Below are 19955 nucleotides of genomic sequence, written 5' to 3' on the forward strand. Positions count from 1 at the left end.
TCAGGAGGAAAGCTGCTGGCTGGGCGCGCGCGCCAAGTTCAAATGTGCAGGCGCGGGGGACAGCAGGAGACCCGGATGGGGAACCAGCTCCTAAAGCCCGCCGGAGGGAGGGAGACGGCTCAGGGGAATCAGCGTCAGAAGAGGCTAGGAAGGGCGAGACCCCAGCGGGCAGGCAGACCCAGAGGAGGAAAGAGCAGCGGAAAAGGTGGAGCAAGGCTAGAATCTTAAATTGATGTCAGGGGGGAGGAGACTCAGACGGAGCATCAGTGGTCTGACAGTTGAGACGTAGAGCTGCACGCTGCGGCTCTGGAAGTGAAACTGAACTTCAATAAAGACTTTTGTACTTAACAACGAAGCAGCGTTGGTCCTTTGTGAGCTGGGACCTAGGGCAGCTCTGACAAGTACGCATACAGCTGTGGCTGAAAACCAGCATGCGCACACACTTACTGCTGTCTGTACTGACAAATCACTATATTAATGCTTGAAAATTTAATCCCTTTATTGATTACTACGCATAGGGGAAACAAGTCTAGGCATCTCCCCACATAATAACAGCTTTCACCACCCTTTGGAATGAGTTCAAATGTTCAGTTTATAGTTAGAAAGTAATCCTTATTTCTGATATTTAGATCTCCTTGTTTCCTCTTTGCCTTCAATGTCAGTTGCTCTGGGACACAGCTGCTCTTCTTTTTTATGTTGGCCTTTCAGGTACTTGAAGACCATGCTTCCCCCAGGTAATGCATGTCTAATCTAAACACGCCTAATCCTTACAGCTTTTCCACATTATATCTTATCTGGTGTGTTTGCTGCTGTCCTTGGCAGCCCAAGTTAGATCATAGGCTGGCGGTGACCAGTCCTGGGTCTTAACACAGTGTTTCCGCACAAACTATTTGGCCATGGCTAATCATTTTCAAATGATCCACACTGCGAAAATAATCAATTCTTTGCCAGCCCTGTCCCCAATGGGGCAGAGAAGCATATATTCAACACACTCCAGAGAGACTTAATTACAGATTACACGCTTAAGAAAAAGAATCCTGTCTGCTGTGATTTGTGAATATAAGCAAAGCTTCTAAACAATAATACATTATAATAAATCAGTATACAGTACTTACAGTGAAGTATTTCAGCACAATATCAAAGTGTACAAATCCGATTACAATCCAGGCCACTAGAGTTGCAACGGAAATGATGACTATAAAAGGGACAAAATATCCACTAAATCTGTCCGCCAGCTGCTGGATGGGTGCCTATAAATTGAGAAGATACGTTTACAGTATATTTATGCAGGACAGAGCAGCTGCATGAACTCCACTATTAAGCCTTTTACAAATACTGTACAGTCGTACCTTGGTTGTCAAACGCCTTGGTACTCATCCCATTTGACTCCTGAATGCTGCAAACCCGGAAGTGTGTGTTCCGGTTTGCAAACATTTTTTGGAAGCAGAACATCCGAGGCAGCTTCCGATTGAGTGCAGGAAGCTCCTGCAGCCAATCGGAAGCCACGCCTTGGTTGTCAAACATTTTTGGAAGTCGAACAGATTTCCAGAACAGATTCCATTCGACAACCAAGGTATATATACTGTATACCTGCTTTATAGGGGCACATTCCTCTGACAAAACCTCCTACCACCCAGTCCTCAGATTAATTACAAGAAGAGCAGTCACTAGTTAATCAAAGGCTACACTTGCTGTGTTTTCATATGATCCCTGAAAGAGCTCCTTCCATCCTGCCAGTGCCATCAACTAGACTGGGGGACACAACAGAGAAGCCTCACAATGATGGAACTCCCTCTCTCAGGGATGATCTCTCTTTCTCTGCTGCCTTTATGCAGGCACTAAAGAGTCATCAATTCAGGCTTTCCCCCCTAAAAGACGCTGTGGTTTTACCTGCGACATCTTCTAACACCTTTTAAAGCCTAGCTGGTTTTAGGTAGTGTTATGCTGGGTTTGGGTTAGGGCTTTAATTGGGACATGGTACCATGGTTTTGTTTTGGCTGCTTGGTATTGCGTGATTATTATTTTTTGCAATTCTTTCCCCATTATTTGATTTTTTTTTATTCTTATATTTCAATACTGTACAGTGGTACCTCAGGTTACAGACGCTTCAGGTTACAGACACCACTTAACCCAGAAATAGTACCTCAGGTTAAGAACTTTGCCTCAGGATGAGAACAGAAATTGTGCGGCAGCAGCGGGAGGCCCCATTAGCTAAAGTGGTGCTTCAGGTTAACAACAGTTTCAGGTTAAGAACAGGCCTCCGCAATGAATTAAGTTCTTAACCCGAGGTATCACTGTATTTAATACTGTATGGAAACAAGTAGGTGTGCCTGGCTTAACTCACGAGACTGCCCCATTATATAAAACAGGGTTTGCAGAAATAAAATAAAGAGGGGAGGTACACTCGTGGACGTAAAAAGAAATGAAACCCGCACCCCACAATCTGCTGCTATTTATTTTAGGTGGGGATGCAGAAGGAGGGAGGAGAAAGCCTATCAGGAGGTTCATAGCAGGCATGAGGAAGACTCAGCAACCTCTACCTATGTGCCTATCTTGCCCTGAAAATTTGAACCCACCACTCTTACTTCATCCATTATTGAGGCAAACCTGGGTTTAAATAAATGGGTCTGCGGCTTAAGAAGTTTGGCTCCAAGGCAGAATCTTCAGGTGCCAGGCAAAAAAACCATTTCTCTTCAACAGGCTGAGTTTGGCTGAGTAACATTTTAGGGCTATTAAATGGGTTTGTGCGTTGGGGGAGGTGTAATTGGTTTGTTTTTATTACGTATTTTGTATTCCCGTTTTGTATTTTTCTCTTGTGAATTGCCCTGGGATCTTTGGATGAAGGGCAGTATACAAAATTAATAGTAATAGTGGCAAAAGGGACGCGGGTGGCGATGCGGGTTAAACCACGGAGCCTAGGACTTGCCGATCAGAAGGTCGGCGGTTCGAATCCCCGCGACGGGGTGAGCTCCCATTGCTCGGTCCCTGCTCCTGCCAACCTAGCAGTTCAAAAGCACATCAAAGTGCAAGTAGATAAATAGGTACCACTCCGGCGGGAAGGTAAACGGCGCTGCTCTGGTTCGCCAGAAGCGGCTTAGTCATGCTGGCCACATGACCCGGAAGCTGTACGCCGGCTCCCTCGGCCAATAAAGCGAGATGAGCGCCGCAACCCCAGAGTCAGCCACGACTGGACCTAATGGTCAGGGGTCCTTTTTAATAGTGGCAAAACAACAACAGCAACAGCAACAACTACAGGAGAAAGCATTTCCTCACGAAGCCTGGTAGTGCCACAGCCAGTACACCTGTACTGGATAGCAGTGGAAGCAGGAGTCCCATTGCATGGGGGGGGCACTCCATGTTTCCCACATTTTAATATCAATGGGAGATGAGCCAGTGCTAGAGAGGGGAGAACCATAGTATTCACTGGTACAAGAAACCAGCTATTGGGGAAGATAGGGTAGGAGAGAAGGAAGACATCCATTTTCCCAGCTGCTTAGAAAAACGTAGCTTCTCATCCCAGAAGCACAGGCCTAGGGGAAAGTCTCATATATCTCCCCAAGTACATAATTTTTGTACAAAAGAAAATAACTAGGATGGAGAAAGGCCTTGAAACCAATAGGATTTACATCCAAACAGATACATCCCAGTTGGGAGCGTGACAAGAGTACAGCAGCAAAACCAAATAAAGGAGAGTCCAAAGGTCACCTGGGTGTGGAGGAGGAGGAAAAACTTGCATGGGGTAGTATTTCAGACAGTAGCAGGCGAGAGAAGGGTTAGAAGAGAGGGAGGACTAGAGGCCAGTGAGAGGTCCTCAATCCAAAAGCAGCAATTGCACATGAATCTTCCATTGTACGTTCATAAGGCTCGGCTGAAATCTCCTGCTTCCCTGATTTCCCAGGTGTTTTTTTGGCTTTTTCATATTCTTACCTCAGAGGCAGGTACTCACGACCCCAGCAATTGCACTACAGTGGTACCTCGGGTTAAGTACTTAATTCGTTCTGGAGGTCTGTTCCTAACCTGAAACTGTTCTTAACCTGAAGCACCACTTTAGCTAATGGGGCCTCCCGCTGCCGGAGCACGATTTCTGTTCTCATCCTGAAGCAAAGTACTTAACCCGAGGTACTATTTCTGGGTTAGCGGAGTGTGTAACCTGAAGCGTATGTAACCTGAAGCGTATCTAACCCGAGGTACCACTGTACATGCTGTTTCAAAGAACTACAGATTTGGAGGAGACCTTGTAGTGCAATGCAGCTGCCTTACTTGAAGATGGCTTCAAGTAAGATGAGAGAGGTTCAGGAACCAGGTAAGCAGCCAGATGGAAGAGAGATGGACCTATGTCCTCTGGGAGAGATTTTGGGAGTATGGGCTGAGGATCGACAAAAAGCTTTGGGTGGCAGTATATGGGAAGCTTTTGGAGCAAACAGCCATGATAGCACTTCTGGAGTCTACATAACATGATAGCACTTCTGGAGACCACATAACACCAGTCTTGAAAGACCTACACTGGCTCCCAGTACGTTTCCGAGAACAATTCAAAGTGTTGGTGCTGACCTTCAAAGCCCGAAACGGCCTCGGCCCAGTATACCTGAAGGAGCGTCTCCACCCCCATCATTCAGCCCGGACACTGAGGTCCAGCGCCAAGGGCCTTATGGCGGTACCCTCACTGCGAGAAGTGAGGGCCTTCTCAGTAGTGGCGCCCGCCCTGTGGAACGCCCTCCCATCAGATGTCAAAGAGATAAACAACTACCTAACATTTAGAAGACATCTGAAGGCAGCCCTGTTCAGGGAAGTTTTTAATGTGTGACATTCTAATGTATTTTTAATCTTTGTTGGAAGCCGCCCAGAGTGGCTGGGGAAACCCAGCCAGATGGGCAGGGTACAAATAATAAATTATTATTATTATTATTATTATTAAAACCCCTGTTAGATTCCCCCCCTCCAATACCCAATCCAGATGTCGAATGCCACAACAAAAACACTGATTCAAGGCCCAACCCCCCAAAAACACTTCAAATGAGCACGCTTTACCTTTGACATCTGAGCTTCTTCTACCAGTTTTACAATTTGTGCCAAGGTGGTATCAGAGCCAACATGAGTTGCTTTCACAAGCACGGAGCCATGTGCGTTGAGGGAGCCTGCAATTACTGTGCTGCCAGGTTTCTTGATGACAGGCATGGCTTCTCCTACAAGAATGAAGTGAAACCAACCAACACCTTCTACTAGCTCCTCCCTCACGCAGAAAGCAGTACAGTGTCACACGGCACATAGCTCAACTCTGGAATTCTCTCCCGCCAAGAAGTAGTGACAGCCATTACCTCCAACGGCTTCAAAAGAGGTTTAGACAAATCCAGAAGGGATAAGGCTATCAATGGCGACGAGACACAATGGCTATGTTATACCTCCACTGCTGAAAGCAGCATCCCCCTGAATACCATGTGCAAGGAGTCGCAGGTATGGAGAGTGCTGCTACGCTCAGGTCCAGCTTATGTATACCTGAAGGAGCATCTCCACCTCCATCGTTCTGCCCGGACACTGAGATCCAGCGCTGAGGGCCTTTTGGTGGTTCCCTCACTGCAAGAAGTGAGGTTACAGGGAACCAGGCAGAGGGCCTTCTCGGTAGTGGCGCCCGCCCTGTGGAACACGCTCCCACCAAATGTCAAAGGAAAAAACAACTACCAGACTTTTAGGAGACATCTGAAGGCAGCCCTGTTTAGGGAAGTTTTTAATCTTTGATGTTTCATAGTGTTTTTAATATTCTGTTGGGAGCTGCCCAGAGTGGCTGGGGAGGCCCGGCCAGATGGGCGGGGTATAAGTATTATTATTATTATTATTATTATTATTATTATTATTATTATTATCATTATTATCATCATCATCATCAAATTTTTTATTAATTTTCAAAAAAAATTTAAAACAAACAAGCAAGCATACAAACATACATACATACATACATACAATCTATTTATAATCAAACCATTCTTAATAACATTGTTAAGTGACTTCCTCAAATCCCCCTGGTTGAATTTCGTTGTATGTCATTTTAACAGTTTTCCAAAATCAATTTTCTCAAAAAATTAACTTGGCCACTTAACATCTTTCATTCTTTCTAATTTAGCTTTAAACATCTTAATTCCTATCCTTACATATTTAAATCCTAAGCCTATCTAATATTTGCAAGCTTTTCCAGTTACGTTATCTTAACATATTTAGCTAAGTACTCTTTAAATTTCATCCATTCTTGCAGGTACTCCTCTTCCTTCTGGTCGTGGACTCTTCCAGTCAGGTCGGCTAGCTCCAAAAAATCCATCATCTGCCAATCTTCCATTATTATTATTATTATTATTATTATTATTATTATTATTATTATTATTATTATTATTAGCTTTCCACGGCCATCTGGTTGGCCACTGTGAGAACAAGATACTGGGCTGGATAGTTCACTGGCCTAATCCGGCATGGATCGTTTTTTGTTCTCATGATATTCAAAGAACCATCCAATTTTGACAAGCATGCGGATGGATGCACCAATAACTGATGTATCTGGAAAATGCCTGCCTTACACCTGTGATTCTACTTCTCCTAAGAGGGGACACCTCTTTGTTCCCTGAAAAACCTGCTGTGCCCGAACGTTTAGATCAAGATCTACCAGACGCGAAACAAGATTTAAAATTCATGCTACCAACCAGAGAAGCACTGGACACTAGTATCTGCCTGTTAGGCTGCAACTATATCCTACTAGCCGGGAAAAGTGAAAGAAGAATTGTTGTAAGCAAATAATTTCACTGGGATTACTGTAATTAAGAAGGCTTCATATATCGGTGTTTGGAACAGAGAAGCTGTTATTGGTTCTCTGAACTAATTATTGGGCTGATGAAGCACCACAGATCATAAAGCGACTCCAGCCTTCAAGGGATGCAATGCCAGCACATTACACCAGTGGAAATAATTAAAACTGCAGCTCTAAAACTAATTGCAAGCAACTGCAAACATTTATGTGGGAATTAGTTCCTTTGTTATTTCTAATAACAAAGAAATGTTGTGCATCTTGCACCTTCACACCATCAACTCATGAATAGATCTATGATCTATTTTGTCTCTCTCCTGATGTACCTGCACAGCATTAATTCTTTGTTCCACAGACCAAGCCCATGCAAAGCTCAGTCCCTGAGAACCTGCTATTGTTCAATTAAGAATGCACAAGTTACCAGTGATGAGGGATTCGTCTGCCATAGAGCTGCCTTCAACCACTTTTCCATCAACTGGAAATTTCCCACCGGGTGTCACCTTTACAACGTCTCCTCGCTGAACCAGTTCAACGGGCACTTGTTCCTCCCTGTAAGTGAGATCTCAGTGTTAAGAAAAAGGGCCTCCATTTTAGCCATACCACTGAAATGAGAGAAATTCTACTATCTGAAAAGCAGCAGGCACATAGCAGTACAAAAACACACATGGAGAAATAGACAAACTCAGTGTAGTAAGGAGATGCAAATGGACTTTGCACTGGAATGCAAAGACAAATTCTGAGTGTAAATTGCGGTCTAAAATCTGCTACACCTGCCTCTGTCTCATCGCAAAGACACACCCCTACCTCTCTCTCCCCCCAAATTGAAGTCCAACTAATACCAGGACAGAGTGAGGATTTCTGGACACTACGCATCTAGGACTCAACCCTGATCCTATTTCATCTACTTCCAATACAAATAAACCTCCTGAATACCACACAGAGGTTTCATTTATGCATTTATAAGCCCACTCCAATATATAAAACCAACTGAATGCAATGAAAAAGCACAAGAAAAGCGTTACAGCAAATGCAACACTGTCCCCTAAAAGCCAGTTACATCCACCACAGCTTATTTACCTCTGAACTGGATTTGCGAAGTCTCAGAAGACTACATTGTATTGTTAGAAAAATGGGAAAGAATTACTATTGGCATACCTGATGACACAGTTGTCAGCTCCAAGTGTCACTACAACAGCTTCTGTAGCTTGAAGAGAGATTAATTTGGCAAGTGCTGCTGATGTTTTACTCTATGAAGCAGAGATAGACAACGGTGATTGGAAGGCATGATACATTTACTCAGTTCCCCACTGAATTTCACTTATGTCAAAACTCAAAATATGCTCCATTGCCCATTTTTTCCCATTAAATATTGCATGCCACAGCACCTATCACTCAAGATACATGGGAAACCCATTCAGCACCTGAAGTATAGTATTATGTAGATGGCTTAGCGCTGTATGGGCTGATAGCCAAGTGTATGCTTGCTTTTGAAAGATAAACATGCCCAGTTATCTACGGGTACTGGTGTACTTCTTGACTTTTATTGCTGTAACATTTTGGCCTTTTGTTCCCTGCTCTAGAATCCAAACAAAAACATAGGAATCAGGACAGTGGGCCATGTAGTCCAACATCCTGTTCTCTCAGTGACTGTTCTCCTGCAAGCAGGATCTGAGGGGATTGCACCTGCCTCCCAGAGTTCTTTGCTCCTCTGCCTCCATCATGTGATGAAGGATGGTACCAAACCCATCCAGGTCATCAGCAACCTATCACATCTACCATTCAGTGTGGTGTCGTGGTTAAGAGCGGTAGACTCGTAATCTGGGGAACCAGGTTCGCTTCCCCGCTCCTCCACATGCAGCTGCTGGGTGACCTTGGGCCAGTCACACTTCTCTGAAGTCTCTCAGCCCCACTCACCTCACAGAGTGTTTGTTGTGGGGGAGGAAGGGAAAGGAGAATGTTAGACGCTTTGAGACTCCTTAGGGTAGTGATAAAGCGGGATATCAAATCCAAACTCCTCTTCTTCATGCAAGACCAATTGTTCCTTCTGTACTAACTCCCACATGTGACCAAGGCAGTTGCTTAAACTTAATGTTCACTCTTGTAAATTACTAATGCAGGCAGACTTAACCTGGGGAAGTTGTGAACTCCTCAACTCAGTTTCCAAAGAAAGGCTAGATCTTTCAAGGTTATGTTTCCATCCTCAAAGCACAGAGTCAGAACGGATATTCTGTGGGGTCCCAAAGGAGCTCACTGGGTGAGGGTAGAACTGCTACACCATCAGGCACGTCCAACTCTCTAGAGACTGTGATCTACTCCCAGTATAATAAAACTGGCTGTGATCTTTTTTTTGCCAGGGTGGTGGGATTTCCAAAGTTGTTGAGCTTTTTTGGGGTGGAGTGCCCAGAGTTCTTGTACACAGTACTGTATCGTTCAAACACTATGCCACCGACACAGGGATTTGTGGCGGCGGCAGCAGCAACAATGGGACATAGAGCCGGGGGCAGAGCGATGCGTGATCGATCAGGACCACACAGGCAATCACCTTTCTGAATTCCGCGATCGAACGGGAGCACCCCGGGGACCTACCTGTCGATCGCGGTCGACCGGTTGAACATGTCTGCACTAGTGCATCTGCACCATGCTGACCTCTCTGTGACTCACCCTCTCTCTATCCCTCCCAGCAAGCAACAGCAACCCATCTGCTGGGAAGCTAGCATGGTGGTGCCACCTCACTCAGCACGTTGCTTCTGGTAGGGTCCCCTCTAGGACTGAGTCTTAATATACGTTACCTTTGCTATGTGCTCCAGCCACCGCCCAAGAGATATGAACACGAACAGCATTGGAGGGGTGTCGAAAAAGGTGATGGGGCTTTGCTCCGCCTTTTCACCTATGGCAACCATCAGAATGACGCATGAGTAGATGTAAGCGATAGACGTGGCCAGCACTATCAGGACGTCCATATTGGCCATCCGGTGCTTAAGGGACTTGTAGGCTTGGACATAGAAGTACCATCCGCCAAAGAACTGTCAAAAGAAAACCACCTATTTTTGTAACACTTTTGCTGGCTTGATCAAGCCTTTCGTCCTCTCTGTAAATACCCAATTATGTAATGGGAGATTAAAAAGCAAGGAAATATTCTTGAAATGTACCTGAACCAAAGTGCAAAGGAGAAAGAAAAGAAGGTTGAGAATAGATAATCCAGGGATCACATTTTGCTCCAGAGCCATTGATCCGTGCTGCTGACCATCAGGTATTAGCATGTAAATCATTAAGATCAAGACAGGGATACCAAATACCAGGCTGCATAAGAACGATTTCCTCCATCTGAAAAGGCAGGGAATCCACAGTATTAGGGTCTTCAAATCTCCTTGGTAACTAAATAGGCAAATATTGCACAAAGCCTGCTTCTACTGATAGCAGTACCAGCTGAGGAACCACTGAACCCCAAATATAGATTTCTGATTCCACGTTTCAGCTCAAGGCATTCATATACTTACCTACACTTCTGTAAAACAAAGACAATACGATACGATATCTTTATTGTCATTGTCCCTTGTGGAACAATGAAATTGAAAACTACATAAAACTACATAAAAACTACATAAAACTACCACAAAACTACATAAAACTACTACAAAACTACATAAAACATTCAAAAACCCCTAAAAAACTCTAAAGCCCCATTTTAAAATACACTATACTACAGAGACCCCTCATGCCGCGTTTAGAACCAGAATTGCATTAGTGTAGAAACTGTTTCTCAGGCGGCTAGTCCTGGCCTTTATAACCCTATACCTTCTTCCAGAAGGCAGAAGCTGAAAGAGATCATTTCCGGGGTGCGTACTATCATGTGCTATCTCTGCCGCCTTCTTATGGCACCTGGCAGCATAGATTTGATCTAAGGTGGGAAGAGTGCACCCAATAATTCTCTCTGCAGTCTTTACAACCCTGGATAGCATTGTTTTTTCCCTGGCTGTGCAGCTCCCAAACCACACGCAAACCCAATCAAAGGTAATGTGAAACGTTTGTACCCACAAAAAATTGAACACTCACAATTTTCAGTCACACAGATACCTACATACCACAGATATTCAGTTTCCTGCAATGGGAATCATTGTGTTGCCATCCGTATCTATCAACCACACCCTTTCATATATGTAGCTATACTTACTGTCGGATCTCCTCTTTGTGATCCAAGTTATGATCCTTTGGATCCCTTTTAGCCAAAGATGCTTGAAAACCGATCCCCTTTACAAAAAAAGAAAGAAATAGTATAAAAATAAATATGAAATAAAAACAGCTTAAATGAAGTACTGCTGGTTACATAACATTAAAACACTGCTCTATTATTTTTCAAGCTTTCAAAATCTGGATTTTCAGATTTTAGAACCATTTCCCAATATGTAGCTCTGCTTTGTATAGACTTTCCAAAATCTAAAAACAGCTGGTTTTGCTATTATTTCACTAGTATCAAATATTAACTGGAACCCAAATAAAAGGAAAATTGGAGAAAACAAACACTAATTGGATCCAATTATATCCAATTATGCATTTTATCATCATTCCTGAAAATGTATCTGAACCGACCAGACCTTTAATGGTTTTTGAATATTTACTCAAAGACCCTTCACAGACAAGGGAACCTTATCCAAAAATCCATACAACACTGTTGCAAGAAAACCCTAGACTTCCACAGGAAAACTCAGGGGCATAATTTAAACGTTTCCATGAATGAAGCCAAGTGGAATAGTGCATGGGACAAAATACTGAGCGAAAGAGCCCATAAAAGGGAAAATTATTTTAAACTAATACACAGATGGTACATGACTCCTCACATCCTTAGTAAAATTACAGGTGAGCAGTCCATTGTGCTAGATGGGAAGTAGGGAGTCAGGAACCTTCTTCCATATGTGGCGGTCCTGTGAAAAAATAAATTGAGTTTTCGAAAAGGGTATTCTATGAATTGGGACTTATAACGGTGCTATGTCTAGATCCAAAAACGGCATTACATTATGTATCTCCCCCCCCCCCAATAATATTTATATACCACTTGATTGTAAAAGGAAACCTCAAAGCAGAAAAGAAAATTTCAAAAGACTATAATTGGCTACCGCCGTCCATGCATGGACTTCTTTGGAGAGATTCCATAAGGTAGCTTTGAAAAGAAGATAGATATTAAATAATAACAGTTGACAGGAAATGTCATGTAAATGCAACGTGACTGATCCTCTTAACTTTGCTTGTTATTCTAGTAAGTTTTCTATTTTGTTGATACGTGCACGTCAAAAATAAAACTACACTAAAAGCTATCAAATATCACCAGTACGTTACCACCTTAATTATTTCGAATAACACTATACAGGAATTTAGTACTACTGTCCCTCATTTTAGTATTTCTTCTCCTGTTTTCATTTTAATCTCATCGCTTAAATTTTTCCTATAAAGTGGCTTCACACAGCTTCTATCCACAGACTGATTCAAAATTAAAAATGTTATTCCTTTATTGTTTTTAGAATTCCACAGTAAACAAGGAAACCAACATGCCAGAAAAGTCTACCTTTTAAAAAACAAATTCTATCCTTGAAGAACATTATTGTTCTCCCATGATCCGGAATGATTCTCCTGACTGTGCTTCATTGTACAGACTTCTTTGTTATCCTCATTTTCCCTACAGTAGCTGCAGAACTGGGGTTGATCATCCTTAAATTTTAAAGAATTCAGACTTTTTGCTAAACTTGCGTTGGGCTTCCTATAAAGCTCTAATCTGAACAACCATTACAGTAAACTTCAATGTGCTATAAGACAAGATCTCAAGAAGCACTTACATAAATTGACGCTTTGCTTTACAGGAGTTTGAGGAATGTTCAACACCATTCCCGGGATCATTTTCACATTTGTTTTGCAGCCTGCTATTTCCCTTGCCAACAAAGGTCTGTATAGTAAAAGCTATGGTTTTCCCAGTAGTGATGTATGGAAGTGAGAGCTGGACCATAAAGAAGGCTGATTGCCGAAGAATTGATGCTTTTGAATTATGGTGCTGGAGGAGACTCTTGAGAGTCCCATGGACTGCAAGAAGCTCAAACCTCTCCATTCTTAAGGAAATCAGCCCTGAGTGCTCACTGGAAGGACAGATCCTGAAGCTGAGGCTCTAATACTTTGGCCACCTCATGAGAAGAGAAGACTCCCTGGAAAAGACCCTGATGTTGGGAAAGATGGAGGGCACAAGGAGAAGGGGACGACAGAGGACGAGAGGGTTGGAAAGTGTTCTCGAAGCTACCAGCATGAGTTTGACCAAACTGCGGGAGGCAGTGGAAGACAGGAGTGCCTGGCGTGCTCTGGTCCATGGGGTCACGAAGAGTCGGACACGACTAAACTACTAAACAATTTCCCTGAGAAACGACGATAGCCTGCAGCCGTGTGTCTAGTGTGAAAGTTTACTAACCAGTAAACACAACTAGCAGCCTGGCTGGCACAAAACTTGCAATGCAATGCCCACCTTACTGACACTGACCCCTAGCTCCTGCAGCAATGGCAAATGCAGTTGGGCTTTTTAAAAAATAAATAACAAAATGTTTTAATAGCTTACCTCGATAATCTTTATAACATCTCGAGGACCAACAACTTCCGGGTCAAAGCGGATGTGAGCTTTGGAAGTAGCCAGCACTACAGATGCATGAAGAATGCCAGGCGTTTTGGTAAGTTTGGATTCAATGTTATGAACACATGAAGCACAGGTCATCCCTAGGACCTGAAAGAGAACTGCAGTTAGTGTTAACATGGGAAGTTGCCTTATAAACCACCAGACCGTTGGCCCACCTAGTCCAGGTACGGCTAACATGGTGCCCTCCAGATGCTGTAGATTCCTTTTTTTTTTTCTTTTTAATAATCTTTATTGATTTAAAATACAAACATGAAAGATTATTTACAGTGGAAACAAAGAAAAGAAAGAAAAGGAAGGATGCGAAGAAAAGGGGGGAAAGTATACAAAAAGAAAATACATCATCTCAAATAACAGTTAAATAAAAGTTATGGATGTGAAACTTCCAATCGTTCTCATTATACTGTTTATACTGTCACTGTTTCTCACACAGCTTTATGTTATTTCATATTATTTTCATATAATCCAAAAAGATATCTGTTACACTTTTTTACTTACAGGTATAATTCAAGTTCTGCTAGTATAATATTATTTGTACAATATAATCTTAAATATTCTTTAAATATTCTCCATTCTCCATATACTTTCTGATCTGAACATGGAACAATGGGAAAGATTGTGGAGGGTAGATATTAAATTTACAGCATGTTATAATCTTAGGGAAAACACAATGAAGATGCTATACAGATGGCACCATACCCCTTTAAAACTTGCTAAAATGTACAAAAGCAGATCACCAACTTGCTGGAGATGCAAAAAAGATACAGGGTCATACTATCATAAGTGGTGGACCTGTGTAGTTATCCGTGAATTTTGGAACAATATCTACAATGCATTCAAGAAATTATTCAAACTTACTTTTAAATAAAGACCAGAGATTTTTCTATTAGGTATCTTACCGACAGAAATTAAAAATATATATAAGACCATTGTTCATGTATGCAATCACGGCAGCTAGAATACTTGTGGCGAGAAACTGGAAAAGCGAAACATCACCAACGATAACAGACACTTATGATAGAATACTTGCAACTAGCAAAACTGACGGGAAGAATTAGAGGAGTTCCAAATCAAAAAGATGTTGTGGATTCCAATTCCCATCAACCGCAGCCAGAATATCCAACAATCGGGAAGCAGAAACTGCTCAAAATGTGAAGCTGCTGCAGTGGAGGCAAATATCGCTCAAGATGCCAACTTTCTGACCACACAAAAGGCCTCCAGCAACAGAACACCCAATGAGAACAAGATTGAGATGTGCTAGAGGCAGGGAAAAGGTTCGGTCAAACAAGCCTACACTTTGTGAATCTCACCTTAAGATCTATATTGCCATCTGCGCCAGGATAGTCTTGCATGATTGACGCTCCAAAACCGAGGTTCTCAATCAGCTGGGCTATTTCAAGGGGCTGAATTCTGTCCGGCTTATATTTTACTTCAACTTTCCCTGCCATCAAGGCAACGAGGACAGAAACTATTCCTGTGGTGAGAGAACTGCATTCACGCATTTGGATTTCTCTTCATGAAAACCATATGAAATTGTGCTTACTGCATTAGTTATGTATTTTGATTAGGAATTTTGATTTTCCACATTGTTAACAACTTCCGAGATCTGTGAATAGTAAGCCATCTATAAATGGACTAAATAATAATAATAATAATAATAATAATAATAATAATAATAATAATAATTTATGAGTCACCCACAACCAATGAGAGCAGTACGCAGCTCTTACTGTTAAACAGATGTTTTTGTTATTCAACTCAGGCTACTATTTTAGACTCCTTTACTTGGAAACACACCCATCTGAAATAAATGGTCCTCACTTCAAAGAATATATATTTATGAGGGAGGCTAAGCAATGTATAAATGAGACTATATTTACTCCGATAGAACGAAATAGTCCCATTCAGGAGCAGGATGCTAATCCACCTCCTATGGTCCCAGATCTGCAGCAAACAATCCAGATATGATACGATACAATATATTTATTGTCATTGTCCCATGCAGAACAATGAAATTGAAAAACTACATAAAACATTCAAAAACCCCTAAAAACTCTGAAAGCCCATTTTAAAATACACTATGCTATAGAGACCCCTTATGCTGCGTTTAGAACCAGAATTGCATTTGCGTAGAAACTGTTTCTCAGGCGGCTAGTCCTGGCCTTTATAACCCTGTACCTTCTTCCAGAAGGCAGAAGCTGAAAGAGATCATTTCCGGGGTGCGTACTATCTCTGCCGCTTTCTTATGGCACCTGGCAGCATAGATTTGATCTAAGGTGGGAAGAGTGCACCCAATTATTCTCTCTGCAGTCTTTACAACTCTGGATAGCATTGTTTTTTCCCTGACCGTGCAGCTCCCAAACCACACACACAGACCATAAGTTAGTACGCTCTCCACAGTACAATGGTAAAATGCCATCAACAGGTCCTTTGAGAGATTGTTTTTCCGGAGGATTCTCAGAAAATAGCCAGCAGCAATTGAAAGCCACAGGCTCAACGCACCCGAAGGCGATACTAAAACAACCAATATATTGCATATTAGCTATTTTACCATCTTCTTTTTGCAGATTCTTCTCGATGCTTGATACACATGATGCACAAGTCATGCCTGTGACCTGCATGAAACATTTATCGGTTTTCCCTGTTGTGGATGCCTTTGGAGGGTCATTATACAAGTTCCTTTTCTGTGGCAAAACGTCTCCGCATGGCAACTCTGAAAGAGTTTCACTTCTCAGAGAAGCAGAGGCCAACATGCTGGTCTCCACACTTCCAACAGTAGCAGGTATCCCGTTGGCAGTATCTTGAATAAGAACATCAGAAATTGCATTCATATGAGCAACAGCACAACTACAGCAACCATGCAACTCTTTTACTGACATAGAGTGTTGACCCAAAATGCTACACTTTCATTTACAGATTTGGGATTTTCTCCTAGGCTGCGCCTATGTATTGTATTCCAAATCTTAAAAGGATCAAGACCAAGCACATCAGGGTGTTTCAATTCAGTTCAGATTTAAAGGTGAATCTACATAATTTGCACTTTCCAAAACACTAAGGGAACCTAAACACACCCATCCCAGAAATTTGAGGTTCTCCAAATTTTGCAGTGCAGTTCTCTAGTCAAGTAATGAGACCTGGGGGGTTAGGGCAGGACAGTATACAATTTATTATTATTAAATGTATATAAAATGCATATATTAAGGAAAAGTGTGCATAATATGCACACATTAGTAACAATAACATATAAAATGCATTTTTTTATTTTTAAAAATAAATATTAGAAAAACAAGCTTTGCAAAAATGTCCATATTGGGCCAAATTCCATACAAAAGTATATACAGTGGTACCTCGGGTTAAGTACTTAATTTGTTCTGGAGGTCTGTTCTTAACCTGAAACTGTTCTTAACCTGAAGCACCACTTCCAGAGCACGATTTCTGTTCTCATCCTGAAGCAAAGTTCTTAACCTGAAGCACTATTTCAGGGTTAGCGGAGTCTGTAACCTGAAGCGTATGTAACCCGAGGTACCACTGTACTAGAGACATTCACACTAAGTTGCTAATGAATGATTTGTGGTTTTTAATTGCAAACTGGTGTGGATATGCGGATAACTCAATTTCGGATTTTGAAAAAAACTGAGGGAAACCAAAATCAACACTTTTGCCCATCCCTAGATGCTAGTACTGTTATGGAGGAAGTCTCCATTACTGGAAAACTGGTTTGTACCTGTTAAGACAGAAGCATCAAATCCCATGTCTTCTATAGCGGATCTGAGTTCTTCAGAGTTGGTTATCATCAAACTGTAGTATATAATTGCAGTGCCTTCAGCTAAAGACACAGATATATGTCCGACTCCTTTTCTTTGCGATACGACGCTCTCAATGGATTTTACACAGGAATTGCAAGTCATTCCATCAATCCTAATCACAGTTGTACAAGATTCACTTCGCAGGACTACGTGAGGAGGGTTGCTAGAGACACAAGGCAAAGATGATGGCGTGCTTAAGGTAAGCGGTCCATTATGGTCCTCAACTTCACTGGAAAAGGAGACTTTAAAGTTACCAGGGGGAAGGGCTTCAATAGCTTGCTGCAGTGAGGATGGAGTGATCAGATTCTGGTCAAACCACACAAGAGCATTTTTCTGTTCCAATGACACTTTAATACGCTGGACACCAGGCAAGTCCGAGACTGAACTTTCAATGATGTTGATGCAAGATTTGCAGTGCATCCCTTCCACATTGAGCTCTACAACAGATGCACTCGTCCCATTGTTTTCTATTGTCTCTCTGTCAGCAGGAATCCTTATATTTATCTGCTGTAAACGTTCTGCGTCAATCAAGCCAAGTTTCAATGGTGCTTGTTTATGCTTAATAGTGCTTTCATATCCCAGGCTGTCTATGTTATTTTTTAATTCATCAGGCTTAATGATAAATGGATGATAAGCAATGATGGCCTCCTGGCTGCTGAGGGTCACTCTGATCTTCTTCACCCCATGTAGTTTCCCAATCTTTTCTTCAATGGCGCTAACACAAGACTGACAGGTCATGCCTTCTATTTTGATCTTAACTAAATCTTCATCGGTCTGTTGCCCTGAAGACTGCGTTGTATCTGCAACACTGGCATCAAATCCCATGTCCTTGATTTCTTGGCAGATCTGATGGGGACTTATTTCCAGTTCCAAATACTTGACCACAGCATTACTTTCCTTAAGAGACACCTTGATGTTTACAATTCCTTTTACCTTGGATATTCTGCCTTCTATGGAACGTACACAGGCTTGGCAAGTCATACCCAAAATACTGACGGTAATAGAATTCACTTGAGAATGAGGAGGGGGTAAATAGTCCAAGTCCTCCACAAAGCTAGTGTTGTCAAATGCAAACTTTTGCTTCATTGCTGATGCCGATATGTGGGCAGGCGAAGTGTGCCCAGGGACAGCCTGAAATTTACAGAGAAAACAAAAGCAGAAATAATGTACTGTGGTGTTTACTTTGACGTATACAGTTAAGCCTCGGTTCCGGAAGCCCGTTCAGCTTCCAAAATGTTTGACAACCGAGGTGCGGCTTCCGATTGGTTGCAGGAGCTTCCTGCACTCAGTCGGAAGCCGCATCAGACGTCCAGCTTCCGAGAAACGTTTGAAAACTGGAGCATTTACTTCCGGGCAGTGCTTTTTTTCTACAAAAAAATGTTTAGGGGTACTCTCATTTTCCTACTTATATTGAAATACTGCCCCTCAATGAGGCCAAATTTAGATTCACAAAATGTTTAGGGGTAAGTGTCCCCCCCAGAAAAAAAAAGGACTGCTTCTGGGTTTTCAGTGTTTGGGAGCTGAAACGTTCCTAAACAGAGACGTTTGTGACCCGAGGTTTGACTGTACTATTCTATATAGGTAGAAAAAGTTCCTAACAATTTTGACATTGTAAACATAAACATACCAAACAGAGGGATGTGGAGTCCTCCAAATTGGGATGGTGTCTAATTATTTTGCTCTTTCATCCCACGCATGTTGCCCATCTGTGCTAGGGCATTGATGGACACTTCCTCAAGGGGCTGAGGAATTACACTTAGTTAATTGGAAACTGTTAGTTAAACCCATTAGCGCTGGTAAGGAAGGGGTGAATGTTCAGTTACGGGACCCAGATTAAAGCCCTAATACAGCCATGGATCTGCTACATGGCCTTGAGCACTCTGCACACACCCCACCTCTGCACAATGGCATCAATGACCTCACCAGAAATCTTACCTGTTCCGACATATTGTATGTGACATATTAACAGATAAAACAGGGCCATAATAATAGTTTTCATCTTTCTTTTTTTTACATTTGCTACTCTCCCCTTAGATTTGTCATCTCTAGATAACCTATAAGCCTCAAGGCTGACAGCTGTGAATTTAGCTGTTTGTTTGCATTTTAACAGAGCAATAAACAAGAGTAGTACAGTATACGAACCCAGAGATGTTTCATATTGGGAACTACCAGCAATTCTATTCCAGGAGGACTTTTAGTCCTTAACCTAACAAACTCACACAGCCAAGGTATAAGTCCTGATCACTTTTGTTAACCGTTCTTGCCACTGTCGTCTGGATTTCAACTGTAAGGAATTTGGCTTAAATCATACTCCAAGTAAACACACTGAAATCAATGGATTAAAGTTAATCATAACAACCTTATTTACGCGAATTTAATGAGCCATCGAATCTAATGTACACCTCAATTTTCAAAACCTTTGAAACCAAAGAAGTATTTGCTGGTGAATGTAAATGCGGCATCAAATCTAATGCTCACCTAATTTTTGTGATGTAATTTGGGCAAAAAAGGTGTGCACCACATCCGAGTAAATACGGTAACCCAAATCCATTTATTTCAATGGGTCTACTCTATGACTTAGGTGGATACAACCCATAATGTCTTTTTCTTTCCAAATCTTCCTTTCATTTAAAAAATATTTTTAAAAATGAACAAGTAAACACCCTTGTAATTGCTGTCCAGTTGCAACAAGTGACCTACCAAGGTA

The 19955-nt window shown here is 42.0% G+C and overlaps 2 protein-coding genes across 12 annotated transcripts in view; one reads left to right on the plus strand and one right to left on the minus strand.

Annotated features, from left to right (window-relative positions):
- Positions 1–19955, plus strand: part of VPS36 (vacuolar protein sorting 36 homolog) — a gene marked incomplete at its 5' end in the record, with an annotated part of 180141 nt that overhangs the window by 40739 nt on the left and 119447 nt on the right. The gene's annotated exons all lie outside the window — the stretch shown is intronic.
- ATP7B (ATPase copper transporting beta) overlaps positions 1–19955 on the minus strand; it is a 54287-nt gene that overhangs the window by 19730 nt on the left and 14602 nt on the right. For 10 of the 11 annotated variants that reach the window (XM_083606377.1, XM_083606384.1, XM_083606379.1 and 7 more), the window contains 11 exons: positions 17167–18379; positions 15994–16242; positions 14753–14916; positions 13371–13532; positions 10956–11032; positions 9934–10108; positions 9574–9807; positions 7940–8031; positions 7206–7333; positions 5029–5183; positions 1116–1250 (listed from right to left, as the gene is read on the minus strand). In XM_083606377.1, the coding sequence (XP_083462503.1) occupies positions 1116–1250; positions 5029–5183; positions 7206–7333; positions 7940–8031; positions 9574–9807; positions 9934–10108; positions 10956–11032; positions 13371–13532; positions 14753–14916; positions 15994–16242; positions 17167–18334 (2739 nt within the window). In that variant the 5' untranslated portion in view covers positions 18335–18379. Of the gene's footprint in view, positions 1–1115; positions 1251–5028; positions 5184–7205; positions 7334–7939; positions 8032–9573; positions 9808–9933; positions 10109–10955; positions 11033–13370; positions 13533–14752; positions 14917–15993; positions 16243–17166; positions 18380–19390; positions 19421–19955 lie in introns of those variants that run through there. The other variant, XM_083606383.1, reaches the window with a different exon arrangement.

This window comes from Podarcis filfolensis, assembly GCF_964270895.1.
Source record: "Podarcis filfolensis genome assembly, chromosome: 3".
Taxonomy (NCBI): Eukaryota; Metazoa; Chordata; class Lepidosauria; order Squamata; family Lacertidae; genus Podarcis; species Podarcis filfolensis.